The sequence below is a fragment of the Engraulis encrasicolus genome, chromosome 6 (genome assembly GCF_034702125.1).
Source record: "Engraulis encrasicolus isolate BLACKSEA-1 chromosome 6, IST_EnEncr_1.0, whole genome shotgun sequence".
Taxonomy (NCBI): Eukaryota; Metazoa; Chordata; class Actinopteri; order Clupeiformes; family Engraulidae; genus Engraulis; species Engraulis encrasicolus.
Genome location: NC_085862.1, coordinates 11,441,295 through 11,466,649, shown reverse-complemented (window position 1 = coordinate 11,466,649; position 25,355 = coordinate 11,441,295). Strand labels below are relative to the sequence as shown.

The 25,355-nt window shown below is 44.1% G+C and overlaps 1 protein-coding gene across 17 annotated transcripts in view; it reads left to right on the top strand.

Annotated features, from left to right (window-relative positions):
* The window catches only part of dock7 (dedicator of cytokinesis 7), a 79,059-nt gene that overhangs the window by 39,305 nt on the left and 14,399 nt on the right, over nt 1-25,355 (top strand). For 2 of the 17 annotated variants that reach the window (XM_063200587.1, XM_063200589.1), the window contains exons 18-40: nt 238-339; nt 911-997; nt 3,194-3,425; nt 4,276-4,440; nt 4,739-4,908; nt 8,968-9,057; nt 9,938-10,033; nt 10,287-10,427; nt 10,795-10,908; nt 11,636-11,803; nt 12,857-12,996; nt 13,512-13,681; nt 15,475-15,629; nt 16,184-16,369; nt 17,685-17,844; nt 18,968-19,064; nt 19,783-19,800; nt 21,856-21,909; nt 22,914-23,010; nt 23,303-23,437; nt 24,301-24,453; nt 24,732-24,890; nt 25,072-25,172. In XM_063200587.1, coding sequence (XP_063056657.1) covers nt 238-339; nt 911-997; nt 3,194-3,425; nt 4,276-4,440; nt 4,739-4,908; nt 8,968-9,057; nt 9,938-10,033; nt 10,287-10,427; nt 10,795-10,908; nt 11,636-11,803; nt 12,857-12,996; nt 13,512-13,681; nt 15,475-15,629; nt 16,184-16,369; nt 17,685-17,844; nt 18,968-19,064; nt 19,783-19,800; nt 21,856-21,909; nt 22,914-23,010; nt 23,303-23,437; nt 24,301-24,453; nt 24,732-24,890; nt 25,072-25,172 — 2,990 coding nt within the window. The remainder of the gene's footprint in view (nt 1-237; nt 340-910; nt 998-3,193; nt 3,426-4,275; nt 4,441-4,738; nt 4,909-8,967; nt 9,058-9,937; nt 10,034-10,286; nt 10,428-10,794; nt 10,909-11,635; nt 11,804-12,856; nt 12,997-13,511; nt 13,682-15,474; nt 15,630-16,183; nt 16,370-17,684; nt 17,845-18,967; nt 19,065-19,782; nt 19,801-21,855; nt 21,910-22,913; nt 23,011-23,302; nt 23,438-24,300; nt 24,454-24,731; nt 24,891-25,071; nt 25,173-25,355) is intronic. The other 15 variants (XM_063200602.1, XM_063200601.1, XM_063200598.1 and 12 more) reach the window with 12 other exon arrangements.

Sequence of the window (25,355 nt, the reverse complement as noted above, 5' to 3'; positions counted from 1 at the left end):
TGCATGTCTGTAAACAAATTTCTAAAATGCAGATTTCACAATATCTTTGAGAAGTTGAATGAAGAACTTATTCTGACTATTCTGGGGTGAGTTTCTCAAAAGAGAAGTTGTTAGCCTGTTAGCAACTTCGGTAGTTGCCAATGGGAAAATGCATTGAAAACAACAAAGTAGCTAATGTAGCAAGCAACTTTGGTTTTGAGAAATTCACCCCTGTATTCTGTTTCCGTGTCTCCTCAGTGGATTCCCATGCTTCAGAATGGCCGTCTGAGAACAGGTCACTTCTGTCTGCCCGTGTCCCTGGAGAAGCCTCCACAGTCCTACTCAGTACTCTCCCCTGAGGTAGGCTTTTATTTTGGAACTTCTTTTTATTTCAATTTATCATGTGCAGTCATACATTGCATCACATTTACTGCACAGGCAGAACAGAGCAAGCATATCCACAGGTACAGTATATACCTTCAGTGTGTCACAAAAATGAGCACACCCCTCACATTTCAGCAGATTGTAGTCATGTGCAAGCAACTCTATAAGGGTCCTCAAAACATTTGCTTTGCATTTTACTTTAACATGTAGGAATTAACTTTAATGTAATGTACTTGTGTCTAATGTTACATAGCTTTACTTCATCTTAACTTCATTCTTACTTTATCTGTGACCTTTTTATGGCTGATATCTGCAAATATTTACATCTGTATGCAAATTCACACGTGTTACCTCTGTTCTCATGAATTTGTTTTCCCCAAGTCAGTCAATGAGAAGACCTATGTCTTAAGGTTTATACACGCTCACAATGTTCTTGCTTTATGCAACTCACAATGTTCTTGCTTTAGTGCCAATTTGACGTATGTCATGTCGCTTTTCATTCTCCTGTGTCACTGCAAAAAGACTATTATGTCATTTACAATTGCAGGTGCCGCTACCAGGCATGAAATGGGTTGATAATCACAGAGGCGTCTTCAATGTGGAAGTGGTGACCGTGTCTGCCATCCATACACAGGTACTGTCCGCATGTCTGCATAAACGTCTTCATACACGCCGACTGAGAGTAGGGTAGCACATTTTAAGTGTTTGTTCATCGGAAGTGTAATGATCGGGGGGGGGCCTTGGCTGTGGTAAATTAAAAGCCCTCCCCTCCCCTCCCCTCCAGCCGCAGCAGTCCATCAGCAGGTATCCTGATTAAACTAGGACTGGGCTCTCTTTTTTTGAGAGCTTAATGGGCATTGCACTTGATTTGTGGAGTTAAACTTGGCTGGCGCAGCGTTTTTGATTGGTTCATCTTATTTAGTGCGCTCCACTCAATCTCTTCCCTGCCCCTGGCAGATGTGTGCTCCAGTGTCGTGCTCCTGGGCTCTTACAGGGAAGATAATATGTCCATAAATCATACACCAGTGCCTCCTTGGATGTGTTGGGCCACGCCCCCCCACAGAGATGGCACAGTAGTTTGTAGAGAGCCAGCGATGCGTAGCGCTCTATGCTGCAGCGTCTGTGACAGTTTAGAGCCGGCATTGCCCATCTTATGCCCGTGTGCTTAACATGCAGTGGGTGACCCCTAATTAGCGGTTGCACCGGCCCAATCAGGCCCTGTGTTCAGTAGGATCAGCTGCTGCAAACAAACAGTGGTTGGATCAAATGTGTGTCAGGATTTATATATAATGAACCTGGGAACTCTAGGGATACATACACGCGAATTTGCGAACTTTGCCATTCATTCCTATGAGTGCGGCGAAGGCAAGCGAAAGCAAGCGGACAGGAACGAAGCAAAGCAAAATTATTAAAGAAAGTTTAATGTTATGCAAATGAGGAGAGAATTCGCCTGCCGCGGCCCAATCAAATCAACAACATTACTGTTCCATTCCATTTGATTCGCGGCGACGACCTGATGACGGTTGGATTTCACCTCTTAGCTCTTCATCACTTCATAGAAAATGTGTCCCTGTGGACTCGCACCGAGATAAAGGGGTCAGACAATGAAACTGAAACACCTGATGCGCCAGCAAGATGTACACCAACAATTTGTCCTCTTTTGAACTCTGATATATCACCCATAATGTGATGTGCATTGCAATATTTTGAGCAAAACTTGCTAATGCTAATTGCACCTTCACACTGTGCTCTTACTGGTGCAATATGCTATTAATAAAGATTGGCCACCAAGGTGGTCCAATTTAGCTATGAAACTTCCCATACTAAAATTACGGGAGATTCAGTTTCATTGTCCAACCCCTGTAGAGCGATCTCTCTCTGTTTCTCTATCTCATTGATCACTGCCAAATTGCTCAAACTGCCTTGCACTCTGTCCACCCTCTCCCGTCCTTTCCGCACGCAAACATGCACTGCTATTGCTGTCAAATCAGTGTAGCAAGTGATTGCTGCTTAGTGCTTGAAGCTGGAAAGACGTTTCACTTAAGGTCCTGTTGCTTACAGCTAACGTCTTTGGATAACATAACCCGGATGACCTGAGGATTTTCACAACCTACAGTAATGAGAGAGAGAGAGAGAGAGAGAGAGAGAGAGAGAGAGAGAGAGAGAGAGAGAGAGAGAGAGAGAGAGAGAGAGAGAGAGAGAGAGAGAGAGAGAGAGAGAGAGAGAGAGAGAGAGAGAGAGAGAGAGAGAGAGAGAGAGAGAGAGAGAGACTTTATTACGTAAAGCCCAAGGGGGGAATTGAATGCCACCTGGCCATACACACAAAACATAACAGGAAGAGAGGACAAATACATAATAAATAAGAGCTAATAAATACATAAAACAGTCCATCATAAAAACGCACAAAGAATCTCAACAACATTATAAAACATTAAAAAGTCACTCAGCAGCTGTTGTTAAAAATTCTGATAGCTGCAGGAATAAAAGATCTTCTGAACCTTTCGGTGGATCATCCAGGTAGGAGGAGCCTTTGGCTTCTACCACGTTTTGTGATCAAGCTGAGCAATGGGTGGTCATCCATGCTCAGTACACTTTTCATTTTTCTCATTGTCCTCTCCTCTAAAATCTGCTCCACCGAATTAAAACAAACACCCGTGATGGACCCCGCTTTCCAAATGAGCTTATTCGGCCTGTTCCTGTCCTCAAGTGACAGCCCTCCACCCCAGCACACAACAGCATACAATAAAACACTTACCACAATCCCATGATAAAATGTGTTTAAAATGGATTAAAATTATTGATTGTCCCCTATTCTCCGCCTCTTTCACAGGACCAGTACTTGGATAAATTCTTTGCGCTGGTGCACGCCCTGGACGAGCACCTGTTCCCGGTGCGCATCGGAGACATGCGCATCATGGAGAACAACCTGGAGGCGGAGCTGAAGTCCAGCATCGCGGCGCTGGCCTCCTGCCAGCTGGAGCCCGTGGTGCGCTTCCTGCACCTGCTGCTGGACAAGCTGGTGCTGCTGGTGGTGCGGCCACCCGTCATCGCCGGACAGATAGGTCCGATTACAATACTTATTGACTTACTTATTTATTACTGTTCTAGCCCCCTCTCCTCCTTTTCATGAAGCTGCTAATGCACTTTTTTACAAATGCACTTTCACTTTTACTAATGTACTTGTTGTTTTTAACAGAGATATTTCTATTTTCTTTAACATCTCTATTTTTTATCTTGTATATATACTTTTTAACCTCCTGGTTCTGTGTTGTATGTATGCTGTCTACTGTTTTTGCACAATCTGTATGTTACTGCTGCAACAAATGAATTTCCCTATGGCAGGATAATAAAGGGCATACTATACTATACTATACTAATAATAACAATGATAATTATGCATTTTATTTGTCGTGCCTTTCAAGGTAGCCAAGGACACTTTACAGTACAGAATATTAAAATAGTATCATGTTAAAACAGCACAGTCATCGCTGGGGATGAGGATGAGGATGATGATGATGATGATGATGATGATAACCTAAAAACTTTAAAATGTGTTTCGTGTCTATATGCTAAAAAAACAACTGTTCACTAGGGAATGTTGATCATGGAGGAGTGCTGCTTCACTTTTGTCTCTTTAGCAGGTGCTCCTTGGCTCAAGGAAATAAAGTTTCTTAAAACTATGGTCAGACTTAGCTCCAGTTGTGACTGTTGATAAGGTCTGCCAAAGATTCCAAGGCACACTGCTGGTGAAGTTAAAAAGCCTTTAATTAAACGGCTGACGCGTTGCGACTACTGTCTTCTTCAGAGCTTTGTGTTTATTTCATGTGGTGTTCGATTTGCCTCTGTAGGAGCAATTGTTTCAGCATTTTTGTAGGGGCTTCACAATTTTTTTTTTATTTTTTATTTTTTCAGTAAATCTGGGGCAAGCCTCGTTTGAAGTGATGGCGTCTATTGTTAACCGGCTGCACAAGTACCTGGACACCAGTCAGGACCAGCACGGTCGAAACTCACTCCTCTCCTCCTACATCCACCACGTCTTCCGTCTGCCCAACATGGACCCCAACTCCCCCTCGCCAGGTACCCCCACCCCACCCCCACCCCCAAACGTCTTCCACGAAAAAAATGCAGCATCATTATTGATAAAATGGAGTGTAAATCACACATTTGTTTTGTACTGTTGTGCATAGCTTTTATACTATGGCCTCTTAGTTTGTCAATGTAGCAGATGTGCTTCTCTCTGAAAGATACTGTAATTTTGGCCAGAGGCCAGGGCTCATAGCCAGGCTGCTCTCCTCTGAACACTTCAATGCTATTCATCCAGCAGGCTGACGTTATGGTGTGGTCGTACTTTTCTGTCTTGTTTTGTGTGTGGCAGGTCCAGGAGGCCTCGGCGGCTCTGTGCATTATGCCACTATGGCCCGCTCGGCGGTCCGGCCAGCCAGTCTCAACCTCAACCGCTCACGTAGCCTTAGCAACAGCAACCCTGACATCTCGGGGACCCCCACCTCCCCTGACGACGAGGTGCGCGCCATTATCGGTAGCAAGGTAAGACCATGAGACTTATTTCACAAGACATGTTGCTGCAAGGACTTTAGGCTAGCTTTCCCTTATTTCATTAGGTTGTGTCTTCTGTTTTGGATGTGGAAGTGACACAGCTTATGAGTTAGTCTGTATGATGAATCATTGCCAAGCTCAAACAACTGCACATGATGAAGAGCCTGATCCATTGGGCCGATATTTTGCCGCTAATACAATTTCAATTGAACACCTTGCTTGCTGCATCAGCGCATATGGAGAGATTTTGGTCATGTTTGCATCGGGCTTTCAATAATACATTCTAATACGTTCTAATCTGATGTCATGTTGTTGTAGAGGTCAGTAAACCCAAAACCACTCTGCAAACCCAGCGCCATCACTCTGCATCATTGAATCATTGAATGTGAATAGGCATCAAATGGATGTGAATGCTGTAACAGTAGCACTGCAATTACAGAATACTGATTGGGTATTTTTGTCATTGTTTCAATTGATATAGAGGGGAAGATGATGTGTTTTAGAAATGTTTGTCCATATTAATTTGACGCACTGTTGACACACACAGTACGAATGTGAGACACGAGCAGAGAGCTAACAGTGCACAAAATGGCTCAGCTTGGTTGGCTCAGCTGCAGATCAATCCCTATAGCTCCACAGTAAACATACCCAGGAACACCTTATCTCTGATCCCTGAGCCAGTCAGACGGACAGACCAGTAGGCCAGCAGCCTGGAGCTTAGTCCTAACTTGCGAGCGATTTACTGTATACACCGACCACAGCCTTTTTAAAATTCAGTAGTAAATTTATGGGGAAGAGTTCCGGAAGAGAAATCTGGTTTTGCTCCTTGAGATTGAGATTGACATTTGGAACGGAACAGTTGCCCTTTAAATGCCTAGAGCCCAAATCCTGCTGATAATCACTCATGGCTGAAATCAGTTCTGTAGAAAAGTTGTTACACACACAAAAGAATTGTCTAATTGAATAACTGTAAATGCCAAATAAAGGCACCATACACTGTATCAGAAATCAAATGAATTAAGTCACTATTCTGAGCCAGAGCAAACGGTACTTTTATTTTGTTTGACTTTCACACTTATCTTTCAGCTGTTTTTGCCATTTTTCATATACCAACACACTTGTACAGTAGTAGTTGTTTTCCATTCCATGAGCAAGCCTAATGAATAATAGGTTTTTAGGTACTTCCTTGAAAACGTCTCACTGAAGTGTGTGTGTTGTTATTATGAGAATTCACGTTGTCTCTAAACTGAAACCTTAACTGTAACTAACGTTTTTTTATTTGGAAACCTTTTTAATAACTAACTGACATTTGTTCCTTTCCTTCGCTGACCTGGTGACCTTTCGTGAACTGTAACCTTTGACCTTTGACTGTTCCCTCCCCTGTGCTGCTGCTCGCTTGCTTGATCCTGCCTGTGACCCCTGTGACTCCCTCCCCCTCTCTCTCGCCCGCCCGCCCGCCTGCCTGCCTGCCTGCTCGCACCCTCGGCAGGGGCTTGATCGCTCCAACTCCTGGGTGCACACGATGGGGTGCAAAAGTGCCCCCTGGGGAACCAGCCCCAGCTCCGCTTCTGATACCGTGCAGGTGGTTTGAACACCCCCAAATTGCTACACCCCCTCCCACCCAACACACCACCTCTCCAGAAAAAGCTGTCTGTCTCTCACACCCCTGTTCCCCCCCCCCCCCCCCCCTCCCCCAACCTAACAGAGAAGTCCTGACACCCTGAAACCCCGTCTCCCCTACCTCCCTTTAGATCTCTTATCTGCCTGAAACCCCACCTCCCCTCAGACCTCTTATCTGCCTCCACGTCACTTGTGTCCTCCGCATCTACTTGCCACATCCACGTGCCCAGCCTATAACCTCCTCCTTGCCACTGCCCTCTTTTGCTAACATGTACAACACCAAGCTCTACATTTGATTAAATGGCTCGTCTTCATTCGTTAAAATGCACCGCTCATTTGAATGTAGTCCTGCATCTTTCTGTCATTCGTTATTCCACAACAGGGGCCTTCTCACCAGACGTTACGCTTTACATGTTGCATTTAGTTTTAAACGTATTTATACAGGGCATTGATTAGAGTCCCTTGATCAATGTGGGATTGGTTGGACACCTCAGCTATTATGTGCTGGTTAACCCATTGTGTCCTAGAAGCACATATACGCTGCATTCAGGTTTTTGAGATTTGAGTTGTTTTATGAAAAATGTGGGTAGGTTGGAGCTGAATAAACACATTCTAAGGCAAAACGAGGACCCTAGCTTTTAAATGTAACTCACTTCATGTTTGTATGTGCTTCGGAGGCTGAGATATTCAGGATTTAGAGGGCACCCTTTCCCAAAAGGGGCTTAGGACAAAATGGGCTAAAGTGGGGTTTGAACCTGCAAGCCTCTGATCCTACTCCCTAGCCATTAGGCCACAGTTGCTATTAGTATTTCCCTTTTCATTAAAACAAATAAAACGCAATACGTTTGCTTGAGCGATTTGCTCATCTCGATGTAGTGAAATGGGAAGCCTGGCTAAAGCTCATATCATGACCTGGAGAAGCAGAGGACAGATGGCAATTCAGACACTTACCCATCCTCTCTTTCTCATTGCCCTATTTTTTTCTTTCAATTTCTCCCTTTAAATCTTTAGTTTGCTAATTATCTTTGCCTTTCCCACCGCTCCCATCATTTGCATGGCTTTCCTTTTCTTCCTTCACTTATGACATTTCACTGAGGACTGAGCATGCCATTGAGATGCTGCACGTCTGAGTGTGTGACTGTGTGGGTGTGTGTGTGTGTGTGTGGGTGTGCGCGCGCATGTCTGGGCGTGTGAGTGTGTTTGTGTACATACATGTGTTTATGTTATGTTATGTGATGTTATGTTATGGTAATGTTTTCTTCATGGTAATGTGTGCGTGTGACTGTGTGATGTCTGCGTCTTCTATCCGCGTCATGGCTGCTCTCGTGGTTTTGTTCCATATCTGTTCTTTGTGAATGCTAATCTTCTTAACAGTTGACTTAACGTTAATCATTCACGAAAGGGTACCTCTAGGAAAATGGGTTGGTATTTGACTGTGAAGGGGGTGCAGAGAATTGTAATGGTTTAGGTTAGCTTAGTGCCATTGCATTAGTTAAAGCAGACACTGTTCTTTCATGCGATTCGGGACAAATTCGGTAGCATATTCCTCCGACTGTATATTAGAGCTATTGGCGACGCATCGATGATGTATACATCATTATAGATATATCCAGGGTGCGATTTGTTGAAGACCCAGAAGGGGGGATACGTTTCAGATTTTAAGCATTATCAATGGAGTTAAATACCGCAAATATTAAAATCCTGTAAGAGAAGTGGATGTATCAAAACCAGAAGAGTGGATAATAACCCCCACCCCCCCCTACAAATCGCACCCTGGATATATACGTGTATATACGTATATGTGTATATACGTGTATGACCTATAATGGTCATTGGACAATTAAAGTCAAGCACCGTTGTATGCAGGGAGTAGTTAAGAAGATATAGCATGGACTGTGTTTATGTCATTGTTCTGTATGTCCTGTCATGTGCGCACATGTATGTGTGTTTTGTGTGTGTGAGATGGAGAGAAAGACTGTGAGTGTGTGAAGTGAAGACTGAAGTGTGCGCGTGTGCGTGTGTGCTTGCGTGCGTGTGTCTGCGTGTGGCACAGGATGGGCAACCCCACACACCTGTCCCCCTCACTAATCTGTTTTATCACCCTATCTATCTATCTATCTCTCTATCTATCTATCTCTCTATCTCTCTATCTCTCTATCTATCTATCTATCTATCTATCTATCTATCTATCTATCTATCTATCTATCTATCTATCTATCTATCTATCTCTCTATCTATCTATCTCTCTATCTCTCTATCTCTCTATCTCTATCTATCTCTCTATCTATCTATGTATCTCTCTCTCTCTCTCTATCTCTATCTCTATCTCTATCTCTATCTCTATATCTATCTCTCTGTCTATCTCTCTATCTATCTCTCTATCTATCTATCCATCTATCTCTCTCTCTATCCATTCATCCCCACCCATAGGCCATGGAGCGCGGTGGCAACCGCATGTCCTCCCACACTGAGAGCGCCAGTTTCTTGCAAACTTTAACAGGACGCTTGCCGACCAAAAAGGTAGAGACATCTGTGGCACTGTGGGGGAGGGGTGGAGCTGTCAATCACGGACCCACCCCCACCCATCCCCTTACGCCTCACACCCGCCCCCGCCCCGCCTGTCTGTCATGTGGATGTGTGCCTTGTGTTTGGATGACCTCTGTATTTTGGTGCTGGTGGTCTTATATGATTTGTTTTGGAATTGTGACTTGCTCCCGCCTCTTGATGTGAATGCGGTTTCTTGCTAATTATGTAATGCTGTTTGTAAACGATGCATTGCACACTTTTATGAACACAATGTACCCTAGATTGTTTGAAAATGAATGTGTGAGCATTAGTGATTGTGTGTGTGTCCGTGTCTTCTGTAATGAAACTTCCCTTTTCTGTACAGAGATTTACAGCAGCAAGATACAGCAGTTGAAAACGAAACAAAAAAAGAACATCAGAAATTTGCATTTCATCTTTGTTTTTATAGATAAGGCAGGATGCTGTAGTTGTTTTTGGACATTGTGTTTTAGCCAAACTGGTCGCATTATAGGCTACCCAACACACCCTTGGTCAAGATGATGATGATGACGATGTGGTGTCTGACTACTTTTCTTTTCCCGTTTCTATCCCCCCCTGTTTGCTCTCTCTCGCTCTCTCTCGCTCTCTTTCTCACTCCCACACTCTCATTCTGTCTTTGTCTTTCTCTTACTGTTTTTCTTTGTCTTTGTCATTCTCTACCTCTGCCCCTCTGTCTCTTTCCCTCCGTCTTGCTCTACCTCCGTCTGTCACTCCCCTCCCCTCCCCTCCTTTGCCGCTTCCCCCCTCCCCTCCTTTGCCCTTTGCTCCCCCCCCCCCCCCCCCCCCCCTTTGCCCTTTGCTCCCCCCCCCCCCCCCCCCCCCTCCCCTCCCTCAGCTCTTCCATGAGGAGTTGGCCCTGCAGTGGGTGGTGAGCAGTGGCAGCGTGCGCGAGGGGGCACTGCAACAGGCCTGGTTCTTCTTTGAGCTCATGGTGAGAACAACAGCCACCTTTTGCACGTTGTCAGCGCTTGTTTTGTTTCTTTGTTACATCTTTCATGATGGACCTCAAGTCAAGTCACTCCCCTCGTTATGCACAACAATGGGCCAATGGAACCTCTCTCTCTCTCTCTACTCTCTCTGGCTGCCCTCCTACAATAAACTCACAAAGTAGTGCAGGATTTGAACTGCAATCACAGATCGTGTTTTTTCCTCAGCTGAAGCCTGCTCCTCTGTCCTCCCCACAGGTGAAGAGCATCATCCACCATCTTTATTTCACCGACCGCCTGGACTCACCCAGGAAGAACCGCTTCCCGGAGCGCTTCATGGATGACATCACCGCCCTGGTCAGCACCATTGCTGGTGACATTGTCTCCCGGTTCCAGAAGGTCAGTCTCAAACCGCGAATCGTGTTCATTGTTTGACCATGATGTGTTTTGTTATAGTACACATACTGTATATGTACCTTTTGCGATTTTGTGTATTTGCTAGACGGGCTGGCACACCAAGCTCGTAGATAGCTCGGATACACGGGCAGTTTGTGGACATCCTAAAATACTTAATGCCGTTTAATGTCTGAAAGCAATGGCTGGGCTTGAGGCAATGTAGATTTGTTTTAAATTTAATATACAATAAAACACAGGGCATGTAGGCCCTGGATTTGTTTTTAAATTGATACAAAATGTTAGTTTAGGTTATTAATATATAATATAAAACCACTGTTGCATAAATCTCGATTTGCTCTCCACTGCACAGGACCTGGAGCTGGTGGAGAGGCTTAACATGAGCCTGGCCTTCTTCCTCAACGACTTGCTGTCTGTTATGGACCGGGGTTTTGTCTTCACCCTCATCAGAACCTACTGGAAACAGGTCAGAAAGAAAGAGGACCGAGTTTAGAAAAGAGAGAATCAAAGATTTTCCTTAAAGGGACACTGTGTGAGATTTTTAGTTGTTTATTTCCAGAATTCATGCTGCCCATTCACTTACCTTTTTCATGAATACTTACCACCACCATCAAATTCTAAGTATTCATTATGACTGGAAAAATTGCACTTTTCATACATGAAAAGGGGGATCTTCTCCATGGTCCGCCATTTTGAATTTCCAAAAATAGCCATTTTTAGCTGCAAAAATGACTCTACTTGGATCATACTAGGAAATGTTTGTTTATTACTTAGTAAACTTTCATGTAAATATCAAATTTGGCAATAGGCAGCCCAGTTTCAATGAGCAGCATAGTTGCAGTACCTTTTTTGACCATTTCCTGCACAGTGTCCCTTTAAACTTGGTCTCAGCATGTTCCCCACAGTATGCCATCTACTACTATGCAAAAACCTTTATATCTGCTGCACCCATGGTTATGGATTTCGGAATGGAGGGTCTGAGGTTTTAATTTCATACTGGTATGAAGAATATGAATGAATACCTAGTCCTCTATACCAAACCTATCCTTGACTTTGGCAGGGTATCCCATCTGCCACATTGCTCAAGGAGCTGCATGTGATTCGCTATACAGTGTTATCCTCTGAGTAGCGTTGGTCAGCTAAATATAGCATACCGGTAATAATAAATCTGTTTTGCTTTCCCCTCCTTCTAGGTGTCCTCTAAGCTGTATGCCCTCCAGAACCCCACGTTGGAGTCCTTGCGTCTGGACTTTCTACGCATAGTGTGCAGCCACGAGCACTATGTCACCCTTAACCTGCCGTGTAGTCTGCTCACCCCACCAGCCTCTCCTTCCCCCTCTGTGTCTTCCGCTACATCCCAGGTAGGAACTTCAATACCCACAGATCTTGGTGATGATGGCTACTACCATATAAACTACAGTACTAGATTTGAGACAAAGGGAGCACTTAGCCGCAAGAATTAAAGGAGAAGTCCGTCTGTTTTGGGTTCATATCACATCTTGTGTAGCCCCAGGGAAATGGGCCAAAGCGACTACCTCGAGAAAGTTTCAAGTTGCTCAATTACGCCGTTTTCAATAAAGCATGGCCCAGCGGGCAAGCTTATAACCTTTTATATGAAGCTCATAACCTGCATGAAAATGCTTTTGGACGTTTTGGCCGTGCTCTGGGTACCAATACAGCTCCATTCAGTGGCTAACCATTCCATTAGCCAGCACAGAAACTATACATTTGGAGTTATCAGAAATAGAGCACCCACCTCTCTCAGCTGCCATCTTGCCACAGGGGTCTGCAAAAATGATCGCCGAAGTGATACAGCATATAGTAATCCATTTTATTTTTGTCCACCAAGGACGACCCTCAGGAACCCAAAAAACACACGTCCATGTGTGTTATTGTTTTCTAACAGTCAGCTGACTCATGAAATACCCTTTTTTTGCGTCACATGACTGTTGGAAGCGTCACATGACTGCTGGAACAGGCGCACATTTGCTCATCCAGACGCTCATTATTCAGTCGCGCGAGAGAGGCGCCTTTGGGATATTACTGTTTGATATTTCGAGATATTTTGTCGGGGTCTGATATTTCAATGGAAAAGTTTGACGGGGCCCTGGGGCTACACAAGATGTGATATGACCCCAAAACAGCCGGACTTCTCCTTTAATGGGAATAATTGAAATGGTCCCAACACAACGCCCATGGCCTCTACATCCTTTCGTATGGTTCCTTATAACGTAATTCATTTTGAAGATTGAAGCTTTTGAAGATTCACGTTTCATTTTCAAGATTGCTTTGATAACTTTCAGCTTCACTCCGACTTGTGAATGCGATCAGGTACTGTATAGACCTTAGATTTGAAGTTTTTTTGAGATCACCGCTCTAAACTTCCTTTCCCTTCCCTTCCCTTCTTCTTGTAGAGTTCTGGCTTTTCCACCCACGTCCAGGACCAGAAGATTGCCAACATGTTCGAGCTGTCCGTGCCCTTCAGGGAGCAGCACTACCTGGCAGGCCTCGCGCTGACTGAGCTGGCCATCATACTGGACCCAGATGCAGAGGGGTTAGGATTGAAGGCTGTTTTTACGCCATCCACATATTAACCTCTGCATGTTGTGACGATAGAGAGGCTAGGTTGCATTAGCTTCTCTCACCCCCATATTGTTTCGTTGTTTTTCTTTTTTCGAAAGACCTTTTTTAAATAAGTTTTTTTATTGTGCCCCATTTATGTCATGTAGTTGTCATGTAGTTGTTTTCTTGCAATGGAAAGGATAAAGCACACATTGCATGTTTGTCAGCAGGATTACACAAAAAGTAATAGATGGTTTTCTGCCCCACTTGGAACTGATTTGTTTTGGGGACTCTTTTTGGGTTTTGGGTTTGGCTAAATATGGCCTAGCTTTATGTTTTAGCAGCCCTAAGAGATCACTTCTTCCCAAAAGTTGAACTGCCTTAGCAGAGGTCTCTGAGTGCCATTTTACTTTCATTATACAGTTTCCACATAACCAGAAGTGACATGAAATTGTATGTTTTTTTCACACCATGTTTTAATTTCTGTGTGTGGGTTTTTTTCCCCAGGATGTTTGGGTTGCATAAGAAGGTAATCAGCGTTGTACATAACCTGCTGTCCAGCCATGACTCTGACCCACGTTACGCCGACCCGGAGGTCAAGGCCAGGGTTGCCATGCTTTACCTGCCACTCATCGGCATCGTCATGGAAACCCTCCCTCAGCTGCATGACTTCACCGGTATGTTTGAGTCATAAGTTACTTTGGTAACACTTTATTTTAGGGATACATCTATTAGCAATAATACATAAAATGTGCCTGTATAAGTAACTTGTAAGGCATGTACAAAGCAAAATCAAACATTTGTTAGGCATGTATTCGCAAATGTCTTGTTCATGCAAAATAAGGGAGTTATTACCAATTTAACCTTAGTAAGGACCTAGTAGGCCTTAGTGTTTGCTTAGTAAGTGCCTTACAAGTTACTTATGCAGGCATTAACATTGTATGTATTAGTGCTTATAGATGTATCCCTAAAATAAAGTGTTACCGTTACTTTTTCTGCTACGACCCCCTTGTGCACCTACAAATCTTTTGCGGGGAGGTTGTTCTTATGCATTGCTGCACAGCCAAAACCTTTGTCTGATAATATACTTCCATATATTGAATCGAAATTAAAACATTTTCAACCACATTCTCAAGAATCAGTGACCTTAATACGACTAATCTTTTATTTGAAATTCACAGGGAAAGTAAATACAATAATTTACCATGTATGTGCCTGTTGTTACTAACCATCTTATGGAATGGTATCATATGAAAGCATACATTCAAGGTTTTATGCAAACAGTCCCTTCTCTTCGGGACCCCCTGCTGTATTTCTGTAACCCACCTAGGGGTCCCGACCCCCAGTTTGTGAACAACTGATACACACATTCCACAGCTTTAACCCATTGACGTCTAAGGCACCTGAAAATAAGGGTGCTGAATGCCTGAGCCCTTTTTAACAAAAGCTGCCCTCACCCTATAAAAACCTAAATATCTCCTCTTCTGAGGCATATTAAAATGTGCACTCAGTTGCATTTAAACGCTAATACCCTCATCTTTCATTAGAATGTGTTCATATATCTCAAACAAACAGAGATTTTTAATAAAGTTGTCTCCAATCTCATGTTGCGTAATGCAGCTCCAAGCGCCAGGGACAATGTTGCGCAACGCAACATCAGGCAACAATGGGTTAAAGGGCCAGTTTGGAGTTTTGGACATGAGATCTCATTTACTTGGTAACCACAGCTGGAGCTTGAGATTTGTGGAGACGCTTTTTTAATTAAATTTTTCAAGAATTTCATCCATCATTTCATAAACGTTTACATTGATAGCCTTGAGTTATTATTGATTTGCCTTGGGGGCACTGTGGAGTGGGTAAAACGGCTTTTAGTGGGAGGCGAACATTGACCGTTAAACTTGAACTAGCTTAGCACCAGCAAATTCCGCAAGTACTACAAGGACTGAATGATATTCTTGAAGTATCTCCATGTAGGGCAGGGCGATATGGAAAAAAAAACGATATCACGATATGGATTACTTTATATCACGATAAGGATATACTGTATATCACGATATAGCACAATTACACACACTTTCAGTTATTCTCTTTATTTACTCTTTATTTGCTCTTTATTTTTCCATGTTGCAAAACAACCTTTCTTTAAAATTGATCTTTTTATTCTTATTTTTACAGTTACATTAACTTATTGTGTGTATTGTGACAACATGAAATGTAATTAAATGATATAAAAGTGTATATCGTGACCTATATCGTTTATATCGTGATAGTGATTTTATCAATTTTATACAATTGAATATCACGATAATATATGATAATATATCACGATATATATCGTCATATTGCCCAGCCCTATCTCCATGTCACCGACACTCTAACGAGGAAATTAGGTTGTCTGTCAAAATTTCAAAACTGTCCCTTTAGGGTCACTTGGGTCCATTGATCTCTCTTTGACCCCTCCATGTTCCAGAATCGCACAACCAGTGGGGTCGTCCGGGAGGGACTGGGGGAGAGGAGGCCGAGGTGGAGGGCAACAGCCTGATCAGTCAGACGGTGGCCATGGCCATTGCTGGGACCTCTGTGCCCCAGATGTCCAGACCAAGCAGTTTCCTGCTCAACCCCCAAGTGAGGATAGACAGATAGACACAGACACACGCGCACACACAGGCACACACGCACACACACATGCACACACGCACACACGCGCACACACAGGCACGCACACACGCACAAACACACACACGCACACGCACACACACATGCACACACGCACACACACACACAGCCCTTACGCATACACATGCGTACAACCACTTACACACACGTACGCCCCCTTACGCACATACACACATGTACAACCCCTTACACACATGAACGACCCCATACACACATGCATTGCACACACAAACAAACCCTTGACAGACGTTTCGGCCGCACAGAGCCTTCTTCAGTGTCTTCAGTGTCACTGAAGAAGGCTCTGTGCAGCCGAAACATCTGTCATGTCAGTCCCTGCAATGTTAAAATAAGAAGAAAACATCAAGAAAGAAGACAAATTGAGTGCGATCCATTTCCTACTACTAGATTACTTCAGAGACGCACCAACAAGACGGAAGAGCGCGGTGTGTGGAAGATATAGTGACAATAAAGAAAAGTCCCTCTCCCCTTTCCCACTGTCCCAGCAGGCCACCCGTCAGCACGGCTCCTTCTCGGCCGAGTCCAGCCGCAGCCTGCTCATCTGCCTCCTCTGGGTGCTGAAGAACGCAGACGAGATGGTGCTGCAGAAGTGGTTCACAGACCTCTCCGTCTCCCAGCTCAACCGCCTGCTCGACATGCTCTACCTCTGCGTCTCCTGCTTCGAGTACAAGGTCAGAGTTTAGTTTAGTTAAAGGTGCACTGTGTGAGATTTTTTTTTGTAGCTTATTTCCAGAAGTCATCCTTCCCATTCACAAATGTTACCTTTTTCATGAATACTTATCACCATCATCAAATTGTAAGTGTTCGTTATGACTGGAAAAATGGCTCTTTTCATACATGAAAAGGGGGGTCTTCTCCATGGTCCGCCATTTTGAATTTCCAGAAATAGCCATTTTTAGCTGCTAAATGCAATACTTTGGTCATACAAACTGGCTTACGATTCAGTAAATATTCATGAAAAGATCGAATTTGGCAGTAGACAGCACAGTTTCAATGAGCAGTATAGTTGCAGTACACAATCTGGCCACATTCTACTGTACACAATGCACCTTTTAAGTCCAGTTTATTTAGTTGAGTTCAGCAGGGATCATGCATAATAGTCATTGTTTACAAAAGTAAAAGATGTCTTGTGCCAGATTATAGCTAATACAGCTAATTTCCATCTGCAGTCCCTTGGCAGGTAAACCACAGATTTAATAACCCACAGACTTATTGACCCAGACAAGTCTGGGACTGTCTCAATTCAGGTGATTTCACTAATTAGCTCATCAACTTGGCTTAAGTGGTAATGAGGATTATATATTCGCTGGGGCAAATGTGTTGCAGGGTGTTTACTTTTTGAACCCGGGACGTCTACCTCTGTTCCAAGTCGATGGGCCTGAATTCAGAAGCTTTACAATCCAGTGCCACAGATTTCAAATGACCTGGTTTTACCTGTCCAAATTGGAAAGGTAAAACTACTAGGTAGGAATTTTTGGAATATGTGGCACTGGCCTCTGGGTTCTGAATCCAGCTTGTCCATCACCGTCCATCACCATTATTTTACATTTTCATTGGCCTGGTGAACTCAACAGAGTTCATCCAAACTTGGAAATATTTTACAAATGTTTTTACTGTGCACAGCAGCGTTTTTATGACACAGCCGGGGTTTGATGCACCGTAAATGTCCATTTCTGTTACAAGATTTTGACCATCACCATTATTTTCTATTATTTTCATGGGGCTTGTGGAGCCAGTACACTTAAAAAATGTCAAAATGTTTTACATCGTGTATTTTTACTAGGTACAGAACATTTTTATTGTACAGCCTAGGCAATATTTTGTCATAGGGGGGTTTGATGCACCCTAGGTGTGTGTGGGTGCGTGCGTGCGTGCGTGCGTGCGTGCGTGCGTGCGTGCGCATGTGATGTAACACTGGTATGTTCTCTGCTCATCCCCATCAATCATTCGCCCCCTCCGCCCCCGCCCTGCCATAAACATCACTAGGCCCATGTTCTCTTCACCATGCAGGGCAAGAAGGCCTTTGAGCGCATGAACAGCCTGACCTTCAAGAAGTCCAAGGACATGAAGGCCAAGCTGGAGGAGGCCATCCTGGGCAGCATCGGCGCTCGACAGGAGATGGTCCGACGCAGCCGGGGACAGCTGGGTGAGTTGAGTGGACTCTCTATGGCAGTGATAGATTCAGATTCAGATTCAGATAACTTTATTAGTCCCATCAGAAGGGCAATTCAGTTTGCGGTCCCGGTCTCCATCAGTCAATGAATAAATAGTATAAATAAAAAGATTAGAAAATGAAATACAAAACCTAAAGAAAACAAAAAATAAATAAGAAAAGAAAGACATACACATTTTAACACATACATTCAAACACCCTGTCCTGTCAGTGATGAGCAGCCCTCAGTAAATTAAATGGTCAGTAGTGAACTCTATCCCTACAACCTTGTTTAATAATCTAATGGTTGTAGGGATGAAGGATCCAGAGTAACGCTTTGTTTTTGTCCTAGGCAACCTGGATTCATTAGTTACAATCCAGTGCCAGGGAAACACAATAGTGGTGGCAGTGAGGCAGAGTGCAGTGTAAAAGCTGGTGTTGAACAACTGCTTTGCTGTCAGTCACAAGTAAAGCGAATCGGTTGTTCGACACCAGCTTTTACTGCACTCTGCCTCATGCTAGGCGCTTAAAATGTTAGCGCCTTTGGCCTTTTTGGGAAAGGGTGCCCTCTGCCTATTAAATCCGAAATATCTCAGCCTCTGAAGCACATACAAACATGAAATGAGTTACATTTAAAAGCCAAGACCCTCCTCTTGCATTATAATGTGTTCATTCAGCTCTAACATACCCACATATTTAATAAAACAGCTCAAATCTCAAAATCCTGAATGCAGTGTATATGTGTCTCCAGGACACAATGGGTTAAAATGTTAGCGCCTTTGGCCTTTTTCTAAATGTGTCTCCCTTCTGCCTTGCCTTGCCATTGGTGCCATTTCTCATGTCCGGCCTTTGCATTTTGGATGCTCTGTCCTCATTGTTCTGTCTTACTTCTGTTCCCACCTCTGCGTCCCCGCCTCCTCTTCCTCCATTTTCTCCTCACCTTTCTTCTTCTCCTCACTTCACCCCTCCCTGCCTCCTACTCTACCTCATCCTCCTCCACCTCCTCTACCCCCCACTCCATCTCCTACTCCTTCTTCTTCCTCAAACCACCTCCTCCTCAACCCACCTCCTCCTCCTCCCACCTCCTCCTCCTCCTCATCTTCCTCCTCCTCCTCAGAGCGGAGTCCATCAGGCAGTGCCTTTGGCAGTCAGGAGAACTTGCGGTGGAGGAAAGACATGACCCACTGGAGACAGAACAGCGAAAAAATGGACAAGTATGGCGTGTGTGTGCGCGCGTATAGATATGTTCAAAATATATGTTTGTATGTTCATTGTGGTGTATCCTATATGTCTTTGCTTTTAGATCCGGTGATCTTAACCGTATTAACGGGCAGAATATTATTTCACCGGTGCATGTAGAAACTGATGATGGATTTTTAATGAATGACTTTCACTAATTTCAGCAGCAGTACAAAGAGCTGGCAACCTTCAAAAGGTCCACACCATATTGGCACAGTGTGAGCTGCTTGTGCTCCTGAGGCTCACTTTAACAGGACAAGACAAATGGGTGCTCTGCGCTCACTTTTTATGGAAGTTATTTTGCTGTCATGCTTTATATCGCATATATCGCTGGCATGCTTTCTGAGGACATGTAAAACAATACAAGTAAACATGCAACAATAATTCTGAACTTTTTCAATTTAGTTTAATGAGACCGTTCATAAATGACATTTAGTCAATGACAAAACAGACATTTTCTACCACCTGTTTTTTTGGTATATACAGTTAAAAAAAAAAAAAAAAAGTTAAAAAAAGGTATATGAATTATATAACCGCATGGAAAACACTTTTGACCGTGATTCCGTGATTCTTTCGTCGTTGAAGAAAGGTTGTGAAGTGTGCCGTGTGTTATGTGAACAGTGTACATCCCCTGTGCCACCTTGACCGAAATGCCTGACTGTCTTCTCTCACATGTTTGTTGTGTTACTGTAGGAGCCACAAATCAGTCAGGTATTGTATGATGCAGCAGCGTCCCGCTTCCAAACGCCCGACCCCCGACCCCTGACCCCAATGCCCTCCCGTCCCCTTCCCTCCCCTCCGCTACCTCCATTCCTGTCATGGTGCTTGGGTTGGTTGGTTGGTTGGTTGGTTTGGCCTTCATGGTGTTTGTTCTGCTGTGCTGCTTACCAGTTTAACCCGTGTTCAAAAGACTTAGCCTGCTAAGCGAAGCAAGGGCAAATAATATTTTCTAAATTCTTTCTTTTTTTGCTCTTTCCATCTCATTCTCTCTTGTCTCTCTCTTCTTCCATCTCATCCCCTCTTAACTTCTTTCTCTCTATTTCAGTCACACGTTCTGTCCTCTCTTTCTCCTCTGTCTTTGTCTTGTGCATCAGATGGTTTGGGATGATGCAGTATGTGATTGTGCTTAAGACAAGTATAGACTGATTTGGTGAGGCCAGTTAACATCTGTGCTCACGTTTTGAATTTCCTTACAAAACACTGGCGACTAGCAGGCAAGTCCTTTGGTGTAATCCTTCCCATAGATCTCCCTTAGAAGTTCAAATAGTACCTTGTACTTGTGGAAACTTTAGGGAGACATGGTAGTCTTGTTTGGCTGAAAGGAATTCCATTGAATGCTTTAGTACTCACCGTGCCGTGTAGATGAAAAAAGTGACGTTGTTAGACATTGAGCACTACAACATCAGTCGCACATCTGAAACATGAAGCGTATACCCTGGTTAGCCATTATCCAAAGACAGGATTGGCACAAGTGTTGACTGTCAGTATGAAGGGTCTTGAATGTGATGACGTCACGTTTTCAGGTGCAAGGCGCGGCACAGCCTGTATAAGTTGAAGTGGCCCAGGGGCCACACTTCCATGTCAGCAATCACATCTTTGGCCTGCAGTGTGCTTCTTGTTATAGCAGGCTTGCTTATTATCTATCAGTCCTACGCAGCAGGGTGCTTGAAAAGTTTAAATACTTCCTCCTCTCTGTGGGTGTGCGTGTGCGCGTGCACAAGAGTGTGTAGGGAGAACATGTGCATATACTCCTTGTATTCTGTAGTTCTTGTTCTGAGGAAACAACCCCTGTCCTGAACCCCCCCGCCCCTGCTGTCTTCATTTGTGAGTTAGTGTGAGCTAGCACTCAATAGTTAGTGCAAGCTAGCACTAAACAGCAAGGATGCACCATAGAGCTGGAAAAAACACATTACCTGATGGCACTGGAAAGCTTCCTGCCCGCCCGCCATATTAATGGCAGTTAAAGGGGTATGCCACTATTTTGGGGCTTAATACAGTTAAAATCGTTGGCCGGGGTTTACAAAGGTAGTAAAGTTATAAACCCTGGCCAACGATTTTAACTGTATTAAGCCCCAAAATAGTGGCATACCCCTTTAATGGCGAATAGGCCCATCTGTCAAAAAATCGCTTTATACTATGAAAATATCTTTTGACACATCAAATAAGGACACGATTGGGAATGTCAGCCTAAATGTCCACTTACACCATATATATTGATAAAATAAGTAAAATCCAGTTGATATTTGTTGGGTAGATATTTACCCAGAAACTTAAAATATTTTCCTGGTTTAGTGCATCAATTAATATTTTGGCATTTCAGACCTTTTTTGACAGAAGTGAGCCCCTTCTCTGTTGATTTTCATTGACTGCCAAGCAACCGTAGTCCTGCGTAAGATAACCGCCAGGATTGCCACGAGGGGTGTGGCTGTTCTGGTGGTGTTGTTGTTGTTTTTTTCTAGCTCTATGGGATGCAAAACCTCTGTCAGTACAGACAGTGCAGGTGGGCATCCATCCTGCTTGGGAATCTTTTGGCAACCGGACCTTTCTCCCTTTAACACCTCCTGACATGCTTCCTAATAGCTGGGGTCAAAATAATGCAGGGTTGCTCAAGTGTTTGGGCGTGTGAATGTGCGCGTGCGTGTGTGCGCGCCTGTTTCTCTCCCCGTAACAGCATCTCAAATGCTAGCAGTATGCCTGACTACAGGCTTGTGTTTTGTTTTTTGTGTGCATGTGTTTGAACATGCAAGTGTGTTGTGTGCTGTGCAGGTTTAGAGACACCCTGCCTCGCTATGGGAGAAGCCTGGAGCCCTTGTTAGCTAGGTGTGTAAGCTTGACACTTCCCAGTGCCCCCTTTATATCCGCTCCATAGTGCACTCGGTGCTGCTGTGCTGCTGTGCTTATCCCTCTGTGGTGAACTGTGTTTTGGCCGCAGGGGTTCACTCATGACATGCCGTAGCATGGGACTGGACGCCAGTTGTATACTTCCGTGCAAACGGCAGCGAGAACACCATGTGAAACGGAGTTCACTACTTGAGTCCAAGGCACACTCGTTTTCCAGTAGTCTCAAGCTTGCATCAAGCCTAGATGAGAGATTTGTGGCCTCTTCAGCAATGTATATATAGACCACAAACTTGGAATGTGCACCGTATCAAGATTGATCAACGAACCGTATCAGATATGTGTTGTATGATGGTAGAAACATTGAAATATAGCCTACCAAGTGGATGTGAATCTTATGGCAGTTTTAAGTTTTGTGAACGTTTCTTCAATGAGTGCATTGCGAGGGACCCCAAAGACAAACAGAGGGATGTTTATGCCATCCTTTTTCATTACAGCACATGCTTTTGGTTTGTGCCGTGTGCATGGAAGTATACTAAACAACCCCTCTCTCCCAGTGGAGGATTTCAGTATAAAACCATTTGAACGGGCATCATTGCTGTCTGCAAACGAACACCCTCCCGTTGGACACAGACGGCTGTGCCTCCTTTTCCCTCCAATGGCTTGAATGCTCAACTCTGCCTTGAACGCTTGTTGTGTTTGCATTCAAGGTATCCTGCCCAGTAGCATTTCCTTACATCTCCAGGGCTAACTGTAAAAAAATACTAATACACAAACTGAATCAGCTGTGTGCGTGTGTGTGTGCGTGTGTGTGCGTGTGTGTGTGCGTGTGTGTGCGTGTGTGTGTGTGTGTGTGTGTGTGTGTGTGTGTGTGTGTGTGTGTGTGTGTGTGTGTGTGTGTGTGTGTGTGTGTGTGTGTGTGTGTGTGCGTGTGTGTGTGTGTGTGTGTGTGTGTGTGTGTGTGTGTGTGTGTGTGTGTGTTTCAGGACGCGTGCAGAGCTAGAGCATGAAGCTCTCATCGATGGAAATCTGGCCACTGAGGCCAACCTCATCATCCTGGATACACTGGAGATCGTCGTCCAGGTATGGAGGAACGTATTATGAGTTCATGTCAAATAAATGGGGAAAAAATGGCTACACTTTGTAACAGGGGCAGTGAAATAAACTATGAAACAAGTTACAGCACATAATATTATGCACTTGGATTGTAATGTAGGATTAGGGCAAGGTATGAAGTACCACAGGTTGGATAATGGAATGTCGTCTGTGTCTGTCTCTGTGTCTGTCTCTGTGTCTGTGTGTTTTGTGTGTTTTGTGTGTGTTGTGTGTGTTGTGTGTGTTGTGTGTGTTGTGTGTGTTGTGTGTTTCTCCTCAGACTGTGTCGGTGACCGAGTCTAAGGAGAGCATCCTGGGAGGAGTGCTGAAGGTGCTCTTGCACAGCATGGCCTGTAACCAGAGCGCCCTCTACCTGCAGCACTGCTTTGCTACACAGAGAGCTCTCGTCTCTAAGGTTTTTTTTTTTTCATATCAGACCTTTTTTTAAAGTCAATTTAAGCAAATTTGTTTTTGTTTTTTTGCTTTCTATTTTAAGCAAGCAAACAAGCAGAGTATACATGAACATCATTGTTGTAATTGAGCCAAGGGAACGTGCAAAATTACAATAAAATCATAAAAAAACCACCTTGTATATTACAGAAATGTTTTCCATTCTAACGGCCTTTGCCATGGTACCGTCCATTTCCCGGCTTTAACTCATGAATGACTCTAGCTGGCTCAGAATTGATGGCCCTCATTACTGTTTTGATAGTCCTCACCGCACCTGCTGTCCATTCTTCCTTGATCTCTCTCTCTCTCTTTCTCCCTCTCTTTCTCTCTCTCTCTCTCTCTCTCTCTCTCTCTCTCTCTCTCTCTCTCTCTCTCTCTCTCTCTCTCTCTCTCTCTCTCTCTCTCTCTCTCTCTCTCTCTCTCTCTCTCGTACACACACGCTCTCATTTCCTATGATTCATACAGTGATGCATTCACATTGATAAATATAATAGTGAAGGGGATAAAAAAAAACAAATGTATGAATCAGTAGACACTCTGTAAAAACGTTTTGCTGTCTCTCCACCCCATTACACATGTACTCTAATTTCGTCTAATCGATGTGACAGTGCACACTGTTTGACTTATCCGATTTATTCTAATCTCTCTCCCTGCCTTGTTCTCTGGTGCTGCTTGCTCTGGGGTGAATTTCTCAAAACCAAAGTTGCTTACTACATTAGCTACTTCGTTGCTTTCAATGCATTTTCCCATTGGCAACTACCGAAGTTGCTAACAGGCTAACAACTTCTCTTTTGAGAAACTCACCCCTGTTGTGTTGTGTTTTGTTAGTTCCCGGAGCTGCTGTTTGAGGAGGAGACGGAGCAGTGTGCGGACCTGTGCCTCAGACTCCTGCGGAGCTGCAGCAGCAGCATCAGCAGCATCCGCGCTCACGCCAGCGCATCCCTCTACCTGCTGATGAGGCAGAACTTCGAGATCGGCAACGTATGTGCAAAAAAGCACGGACGCACGCACGGACGCACGCACGCACACGCACACACACACACACACACACACACGTTCTCTCTCTCGCTCTCTCTCTCGCTCTCTCTCTCGCTCTCTCTCTCTGTCTCTCTCTCTCACTCTCTCTCTAGAAGTGTGTGAAATAAACTTGAGTAAGATGTTTTTCCCCCTTAAAATGACTGCTTTTATGTAATTCTCTCTAGCAATCTGTGGCTGCACTGAAGTGTATGTGTGCATGTGCTTGATACTCATCTTTGCAGAACTTCGCACGGGTGAAGATGCAGGTGACCATGTCCCTGTCGTCGCTGGTGGGCACCTTTCAAAACTTCAACGAGGAGTTTCTGCGGCGTTCGTTAAAGACCATCCTGACCTACGCTGAGGAGGACTTGGAGCTACGGGAAACAACCTTTCCTGACCAGGTAGGCTCTCTACTCTGTCCTACAGATTTGTATATGTGTATGTAAATGTACCAATGAATGGACCAGTGTTATTCCTGGAAACGAAACTATTTCGGATCGGATTCTAAACATATATGTACATGTGTTTCAAACCACATCATCTGTTGTTTGATTACAGCATTCCTTGTTTCGTATGTTCCAGGTTCAAGACTTGGTGTTTAACTTGCATATGATCTTGTCCGACACGGTGAAGATGAAGGAGCACCAGGAGGACCCAGAGATGCTCATAGATCTCATGTACAGGTAGGCCTGTAATCAGTTAAGTATAGGATAACGATCGGTGAGAATGTTCCCATCGTAGAATAAGTCTAGATCCCTCTGAAGTATGCTATTCAACAAAAGGGACAGCCGAATGTCGCTGAATGTTCTACCTTTTATTACATGGATAATCTTGGATAAAGTACATACGTAGATGTCTTATTTCTG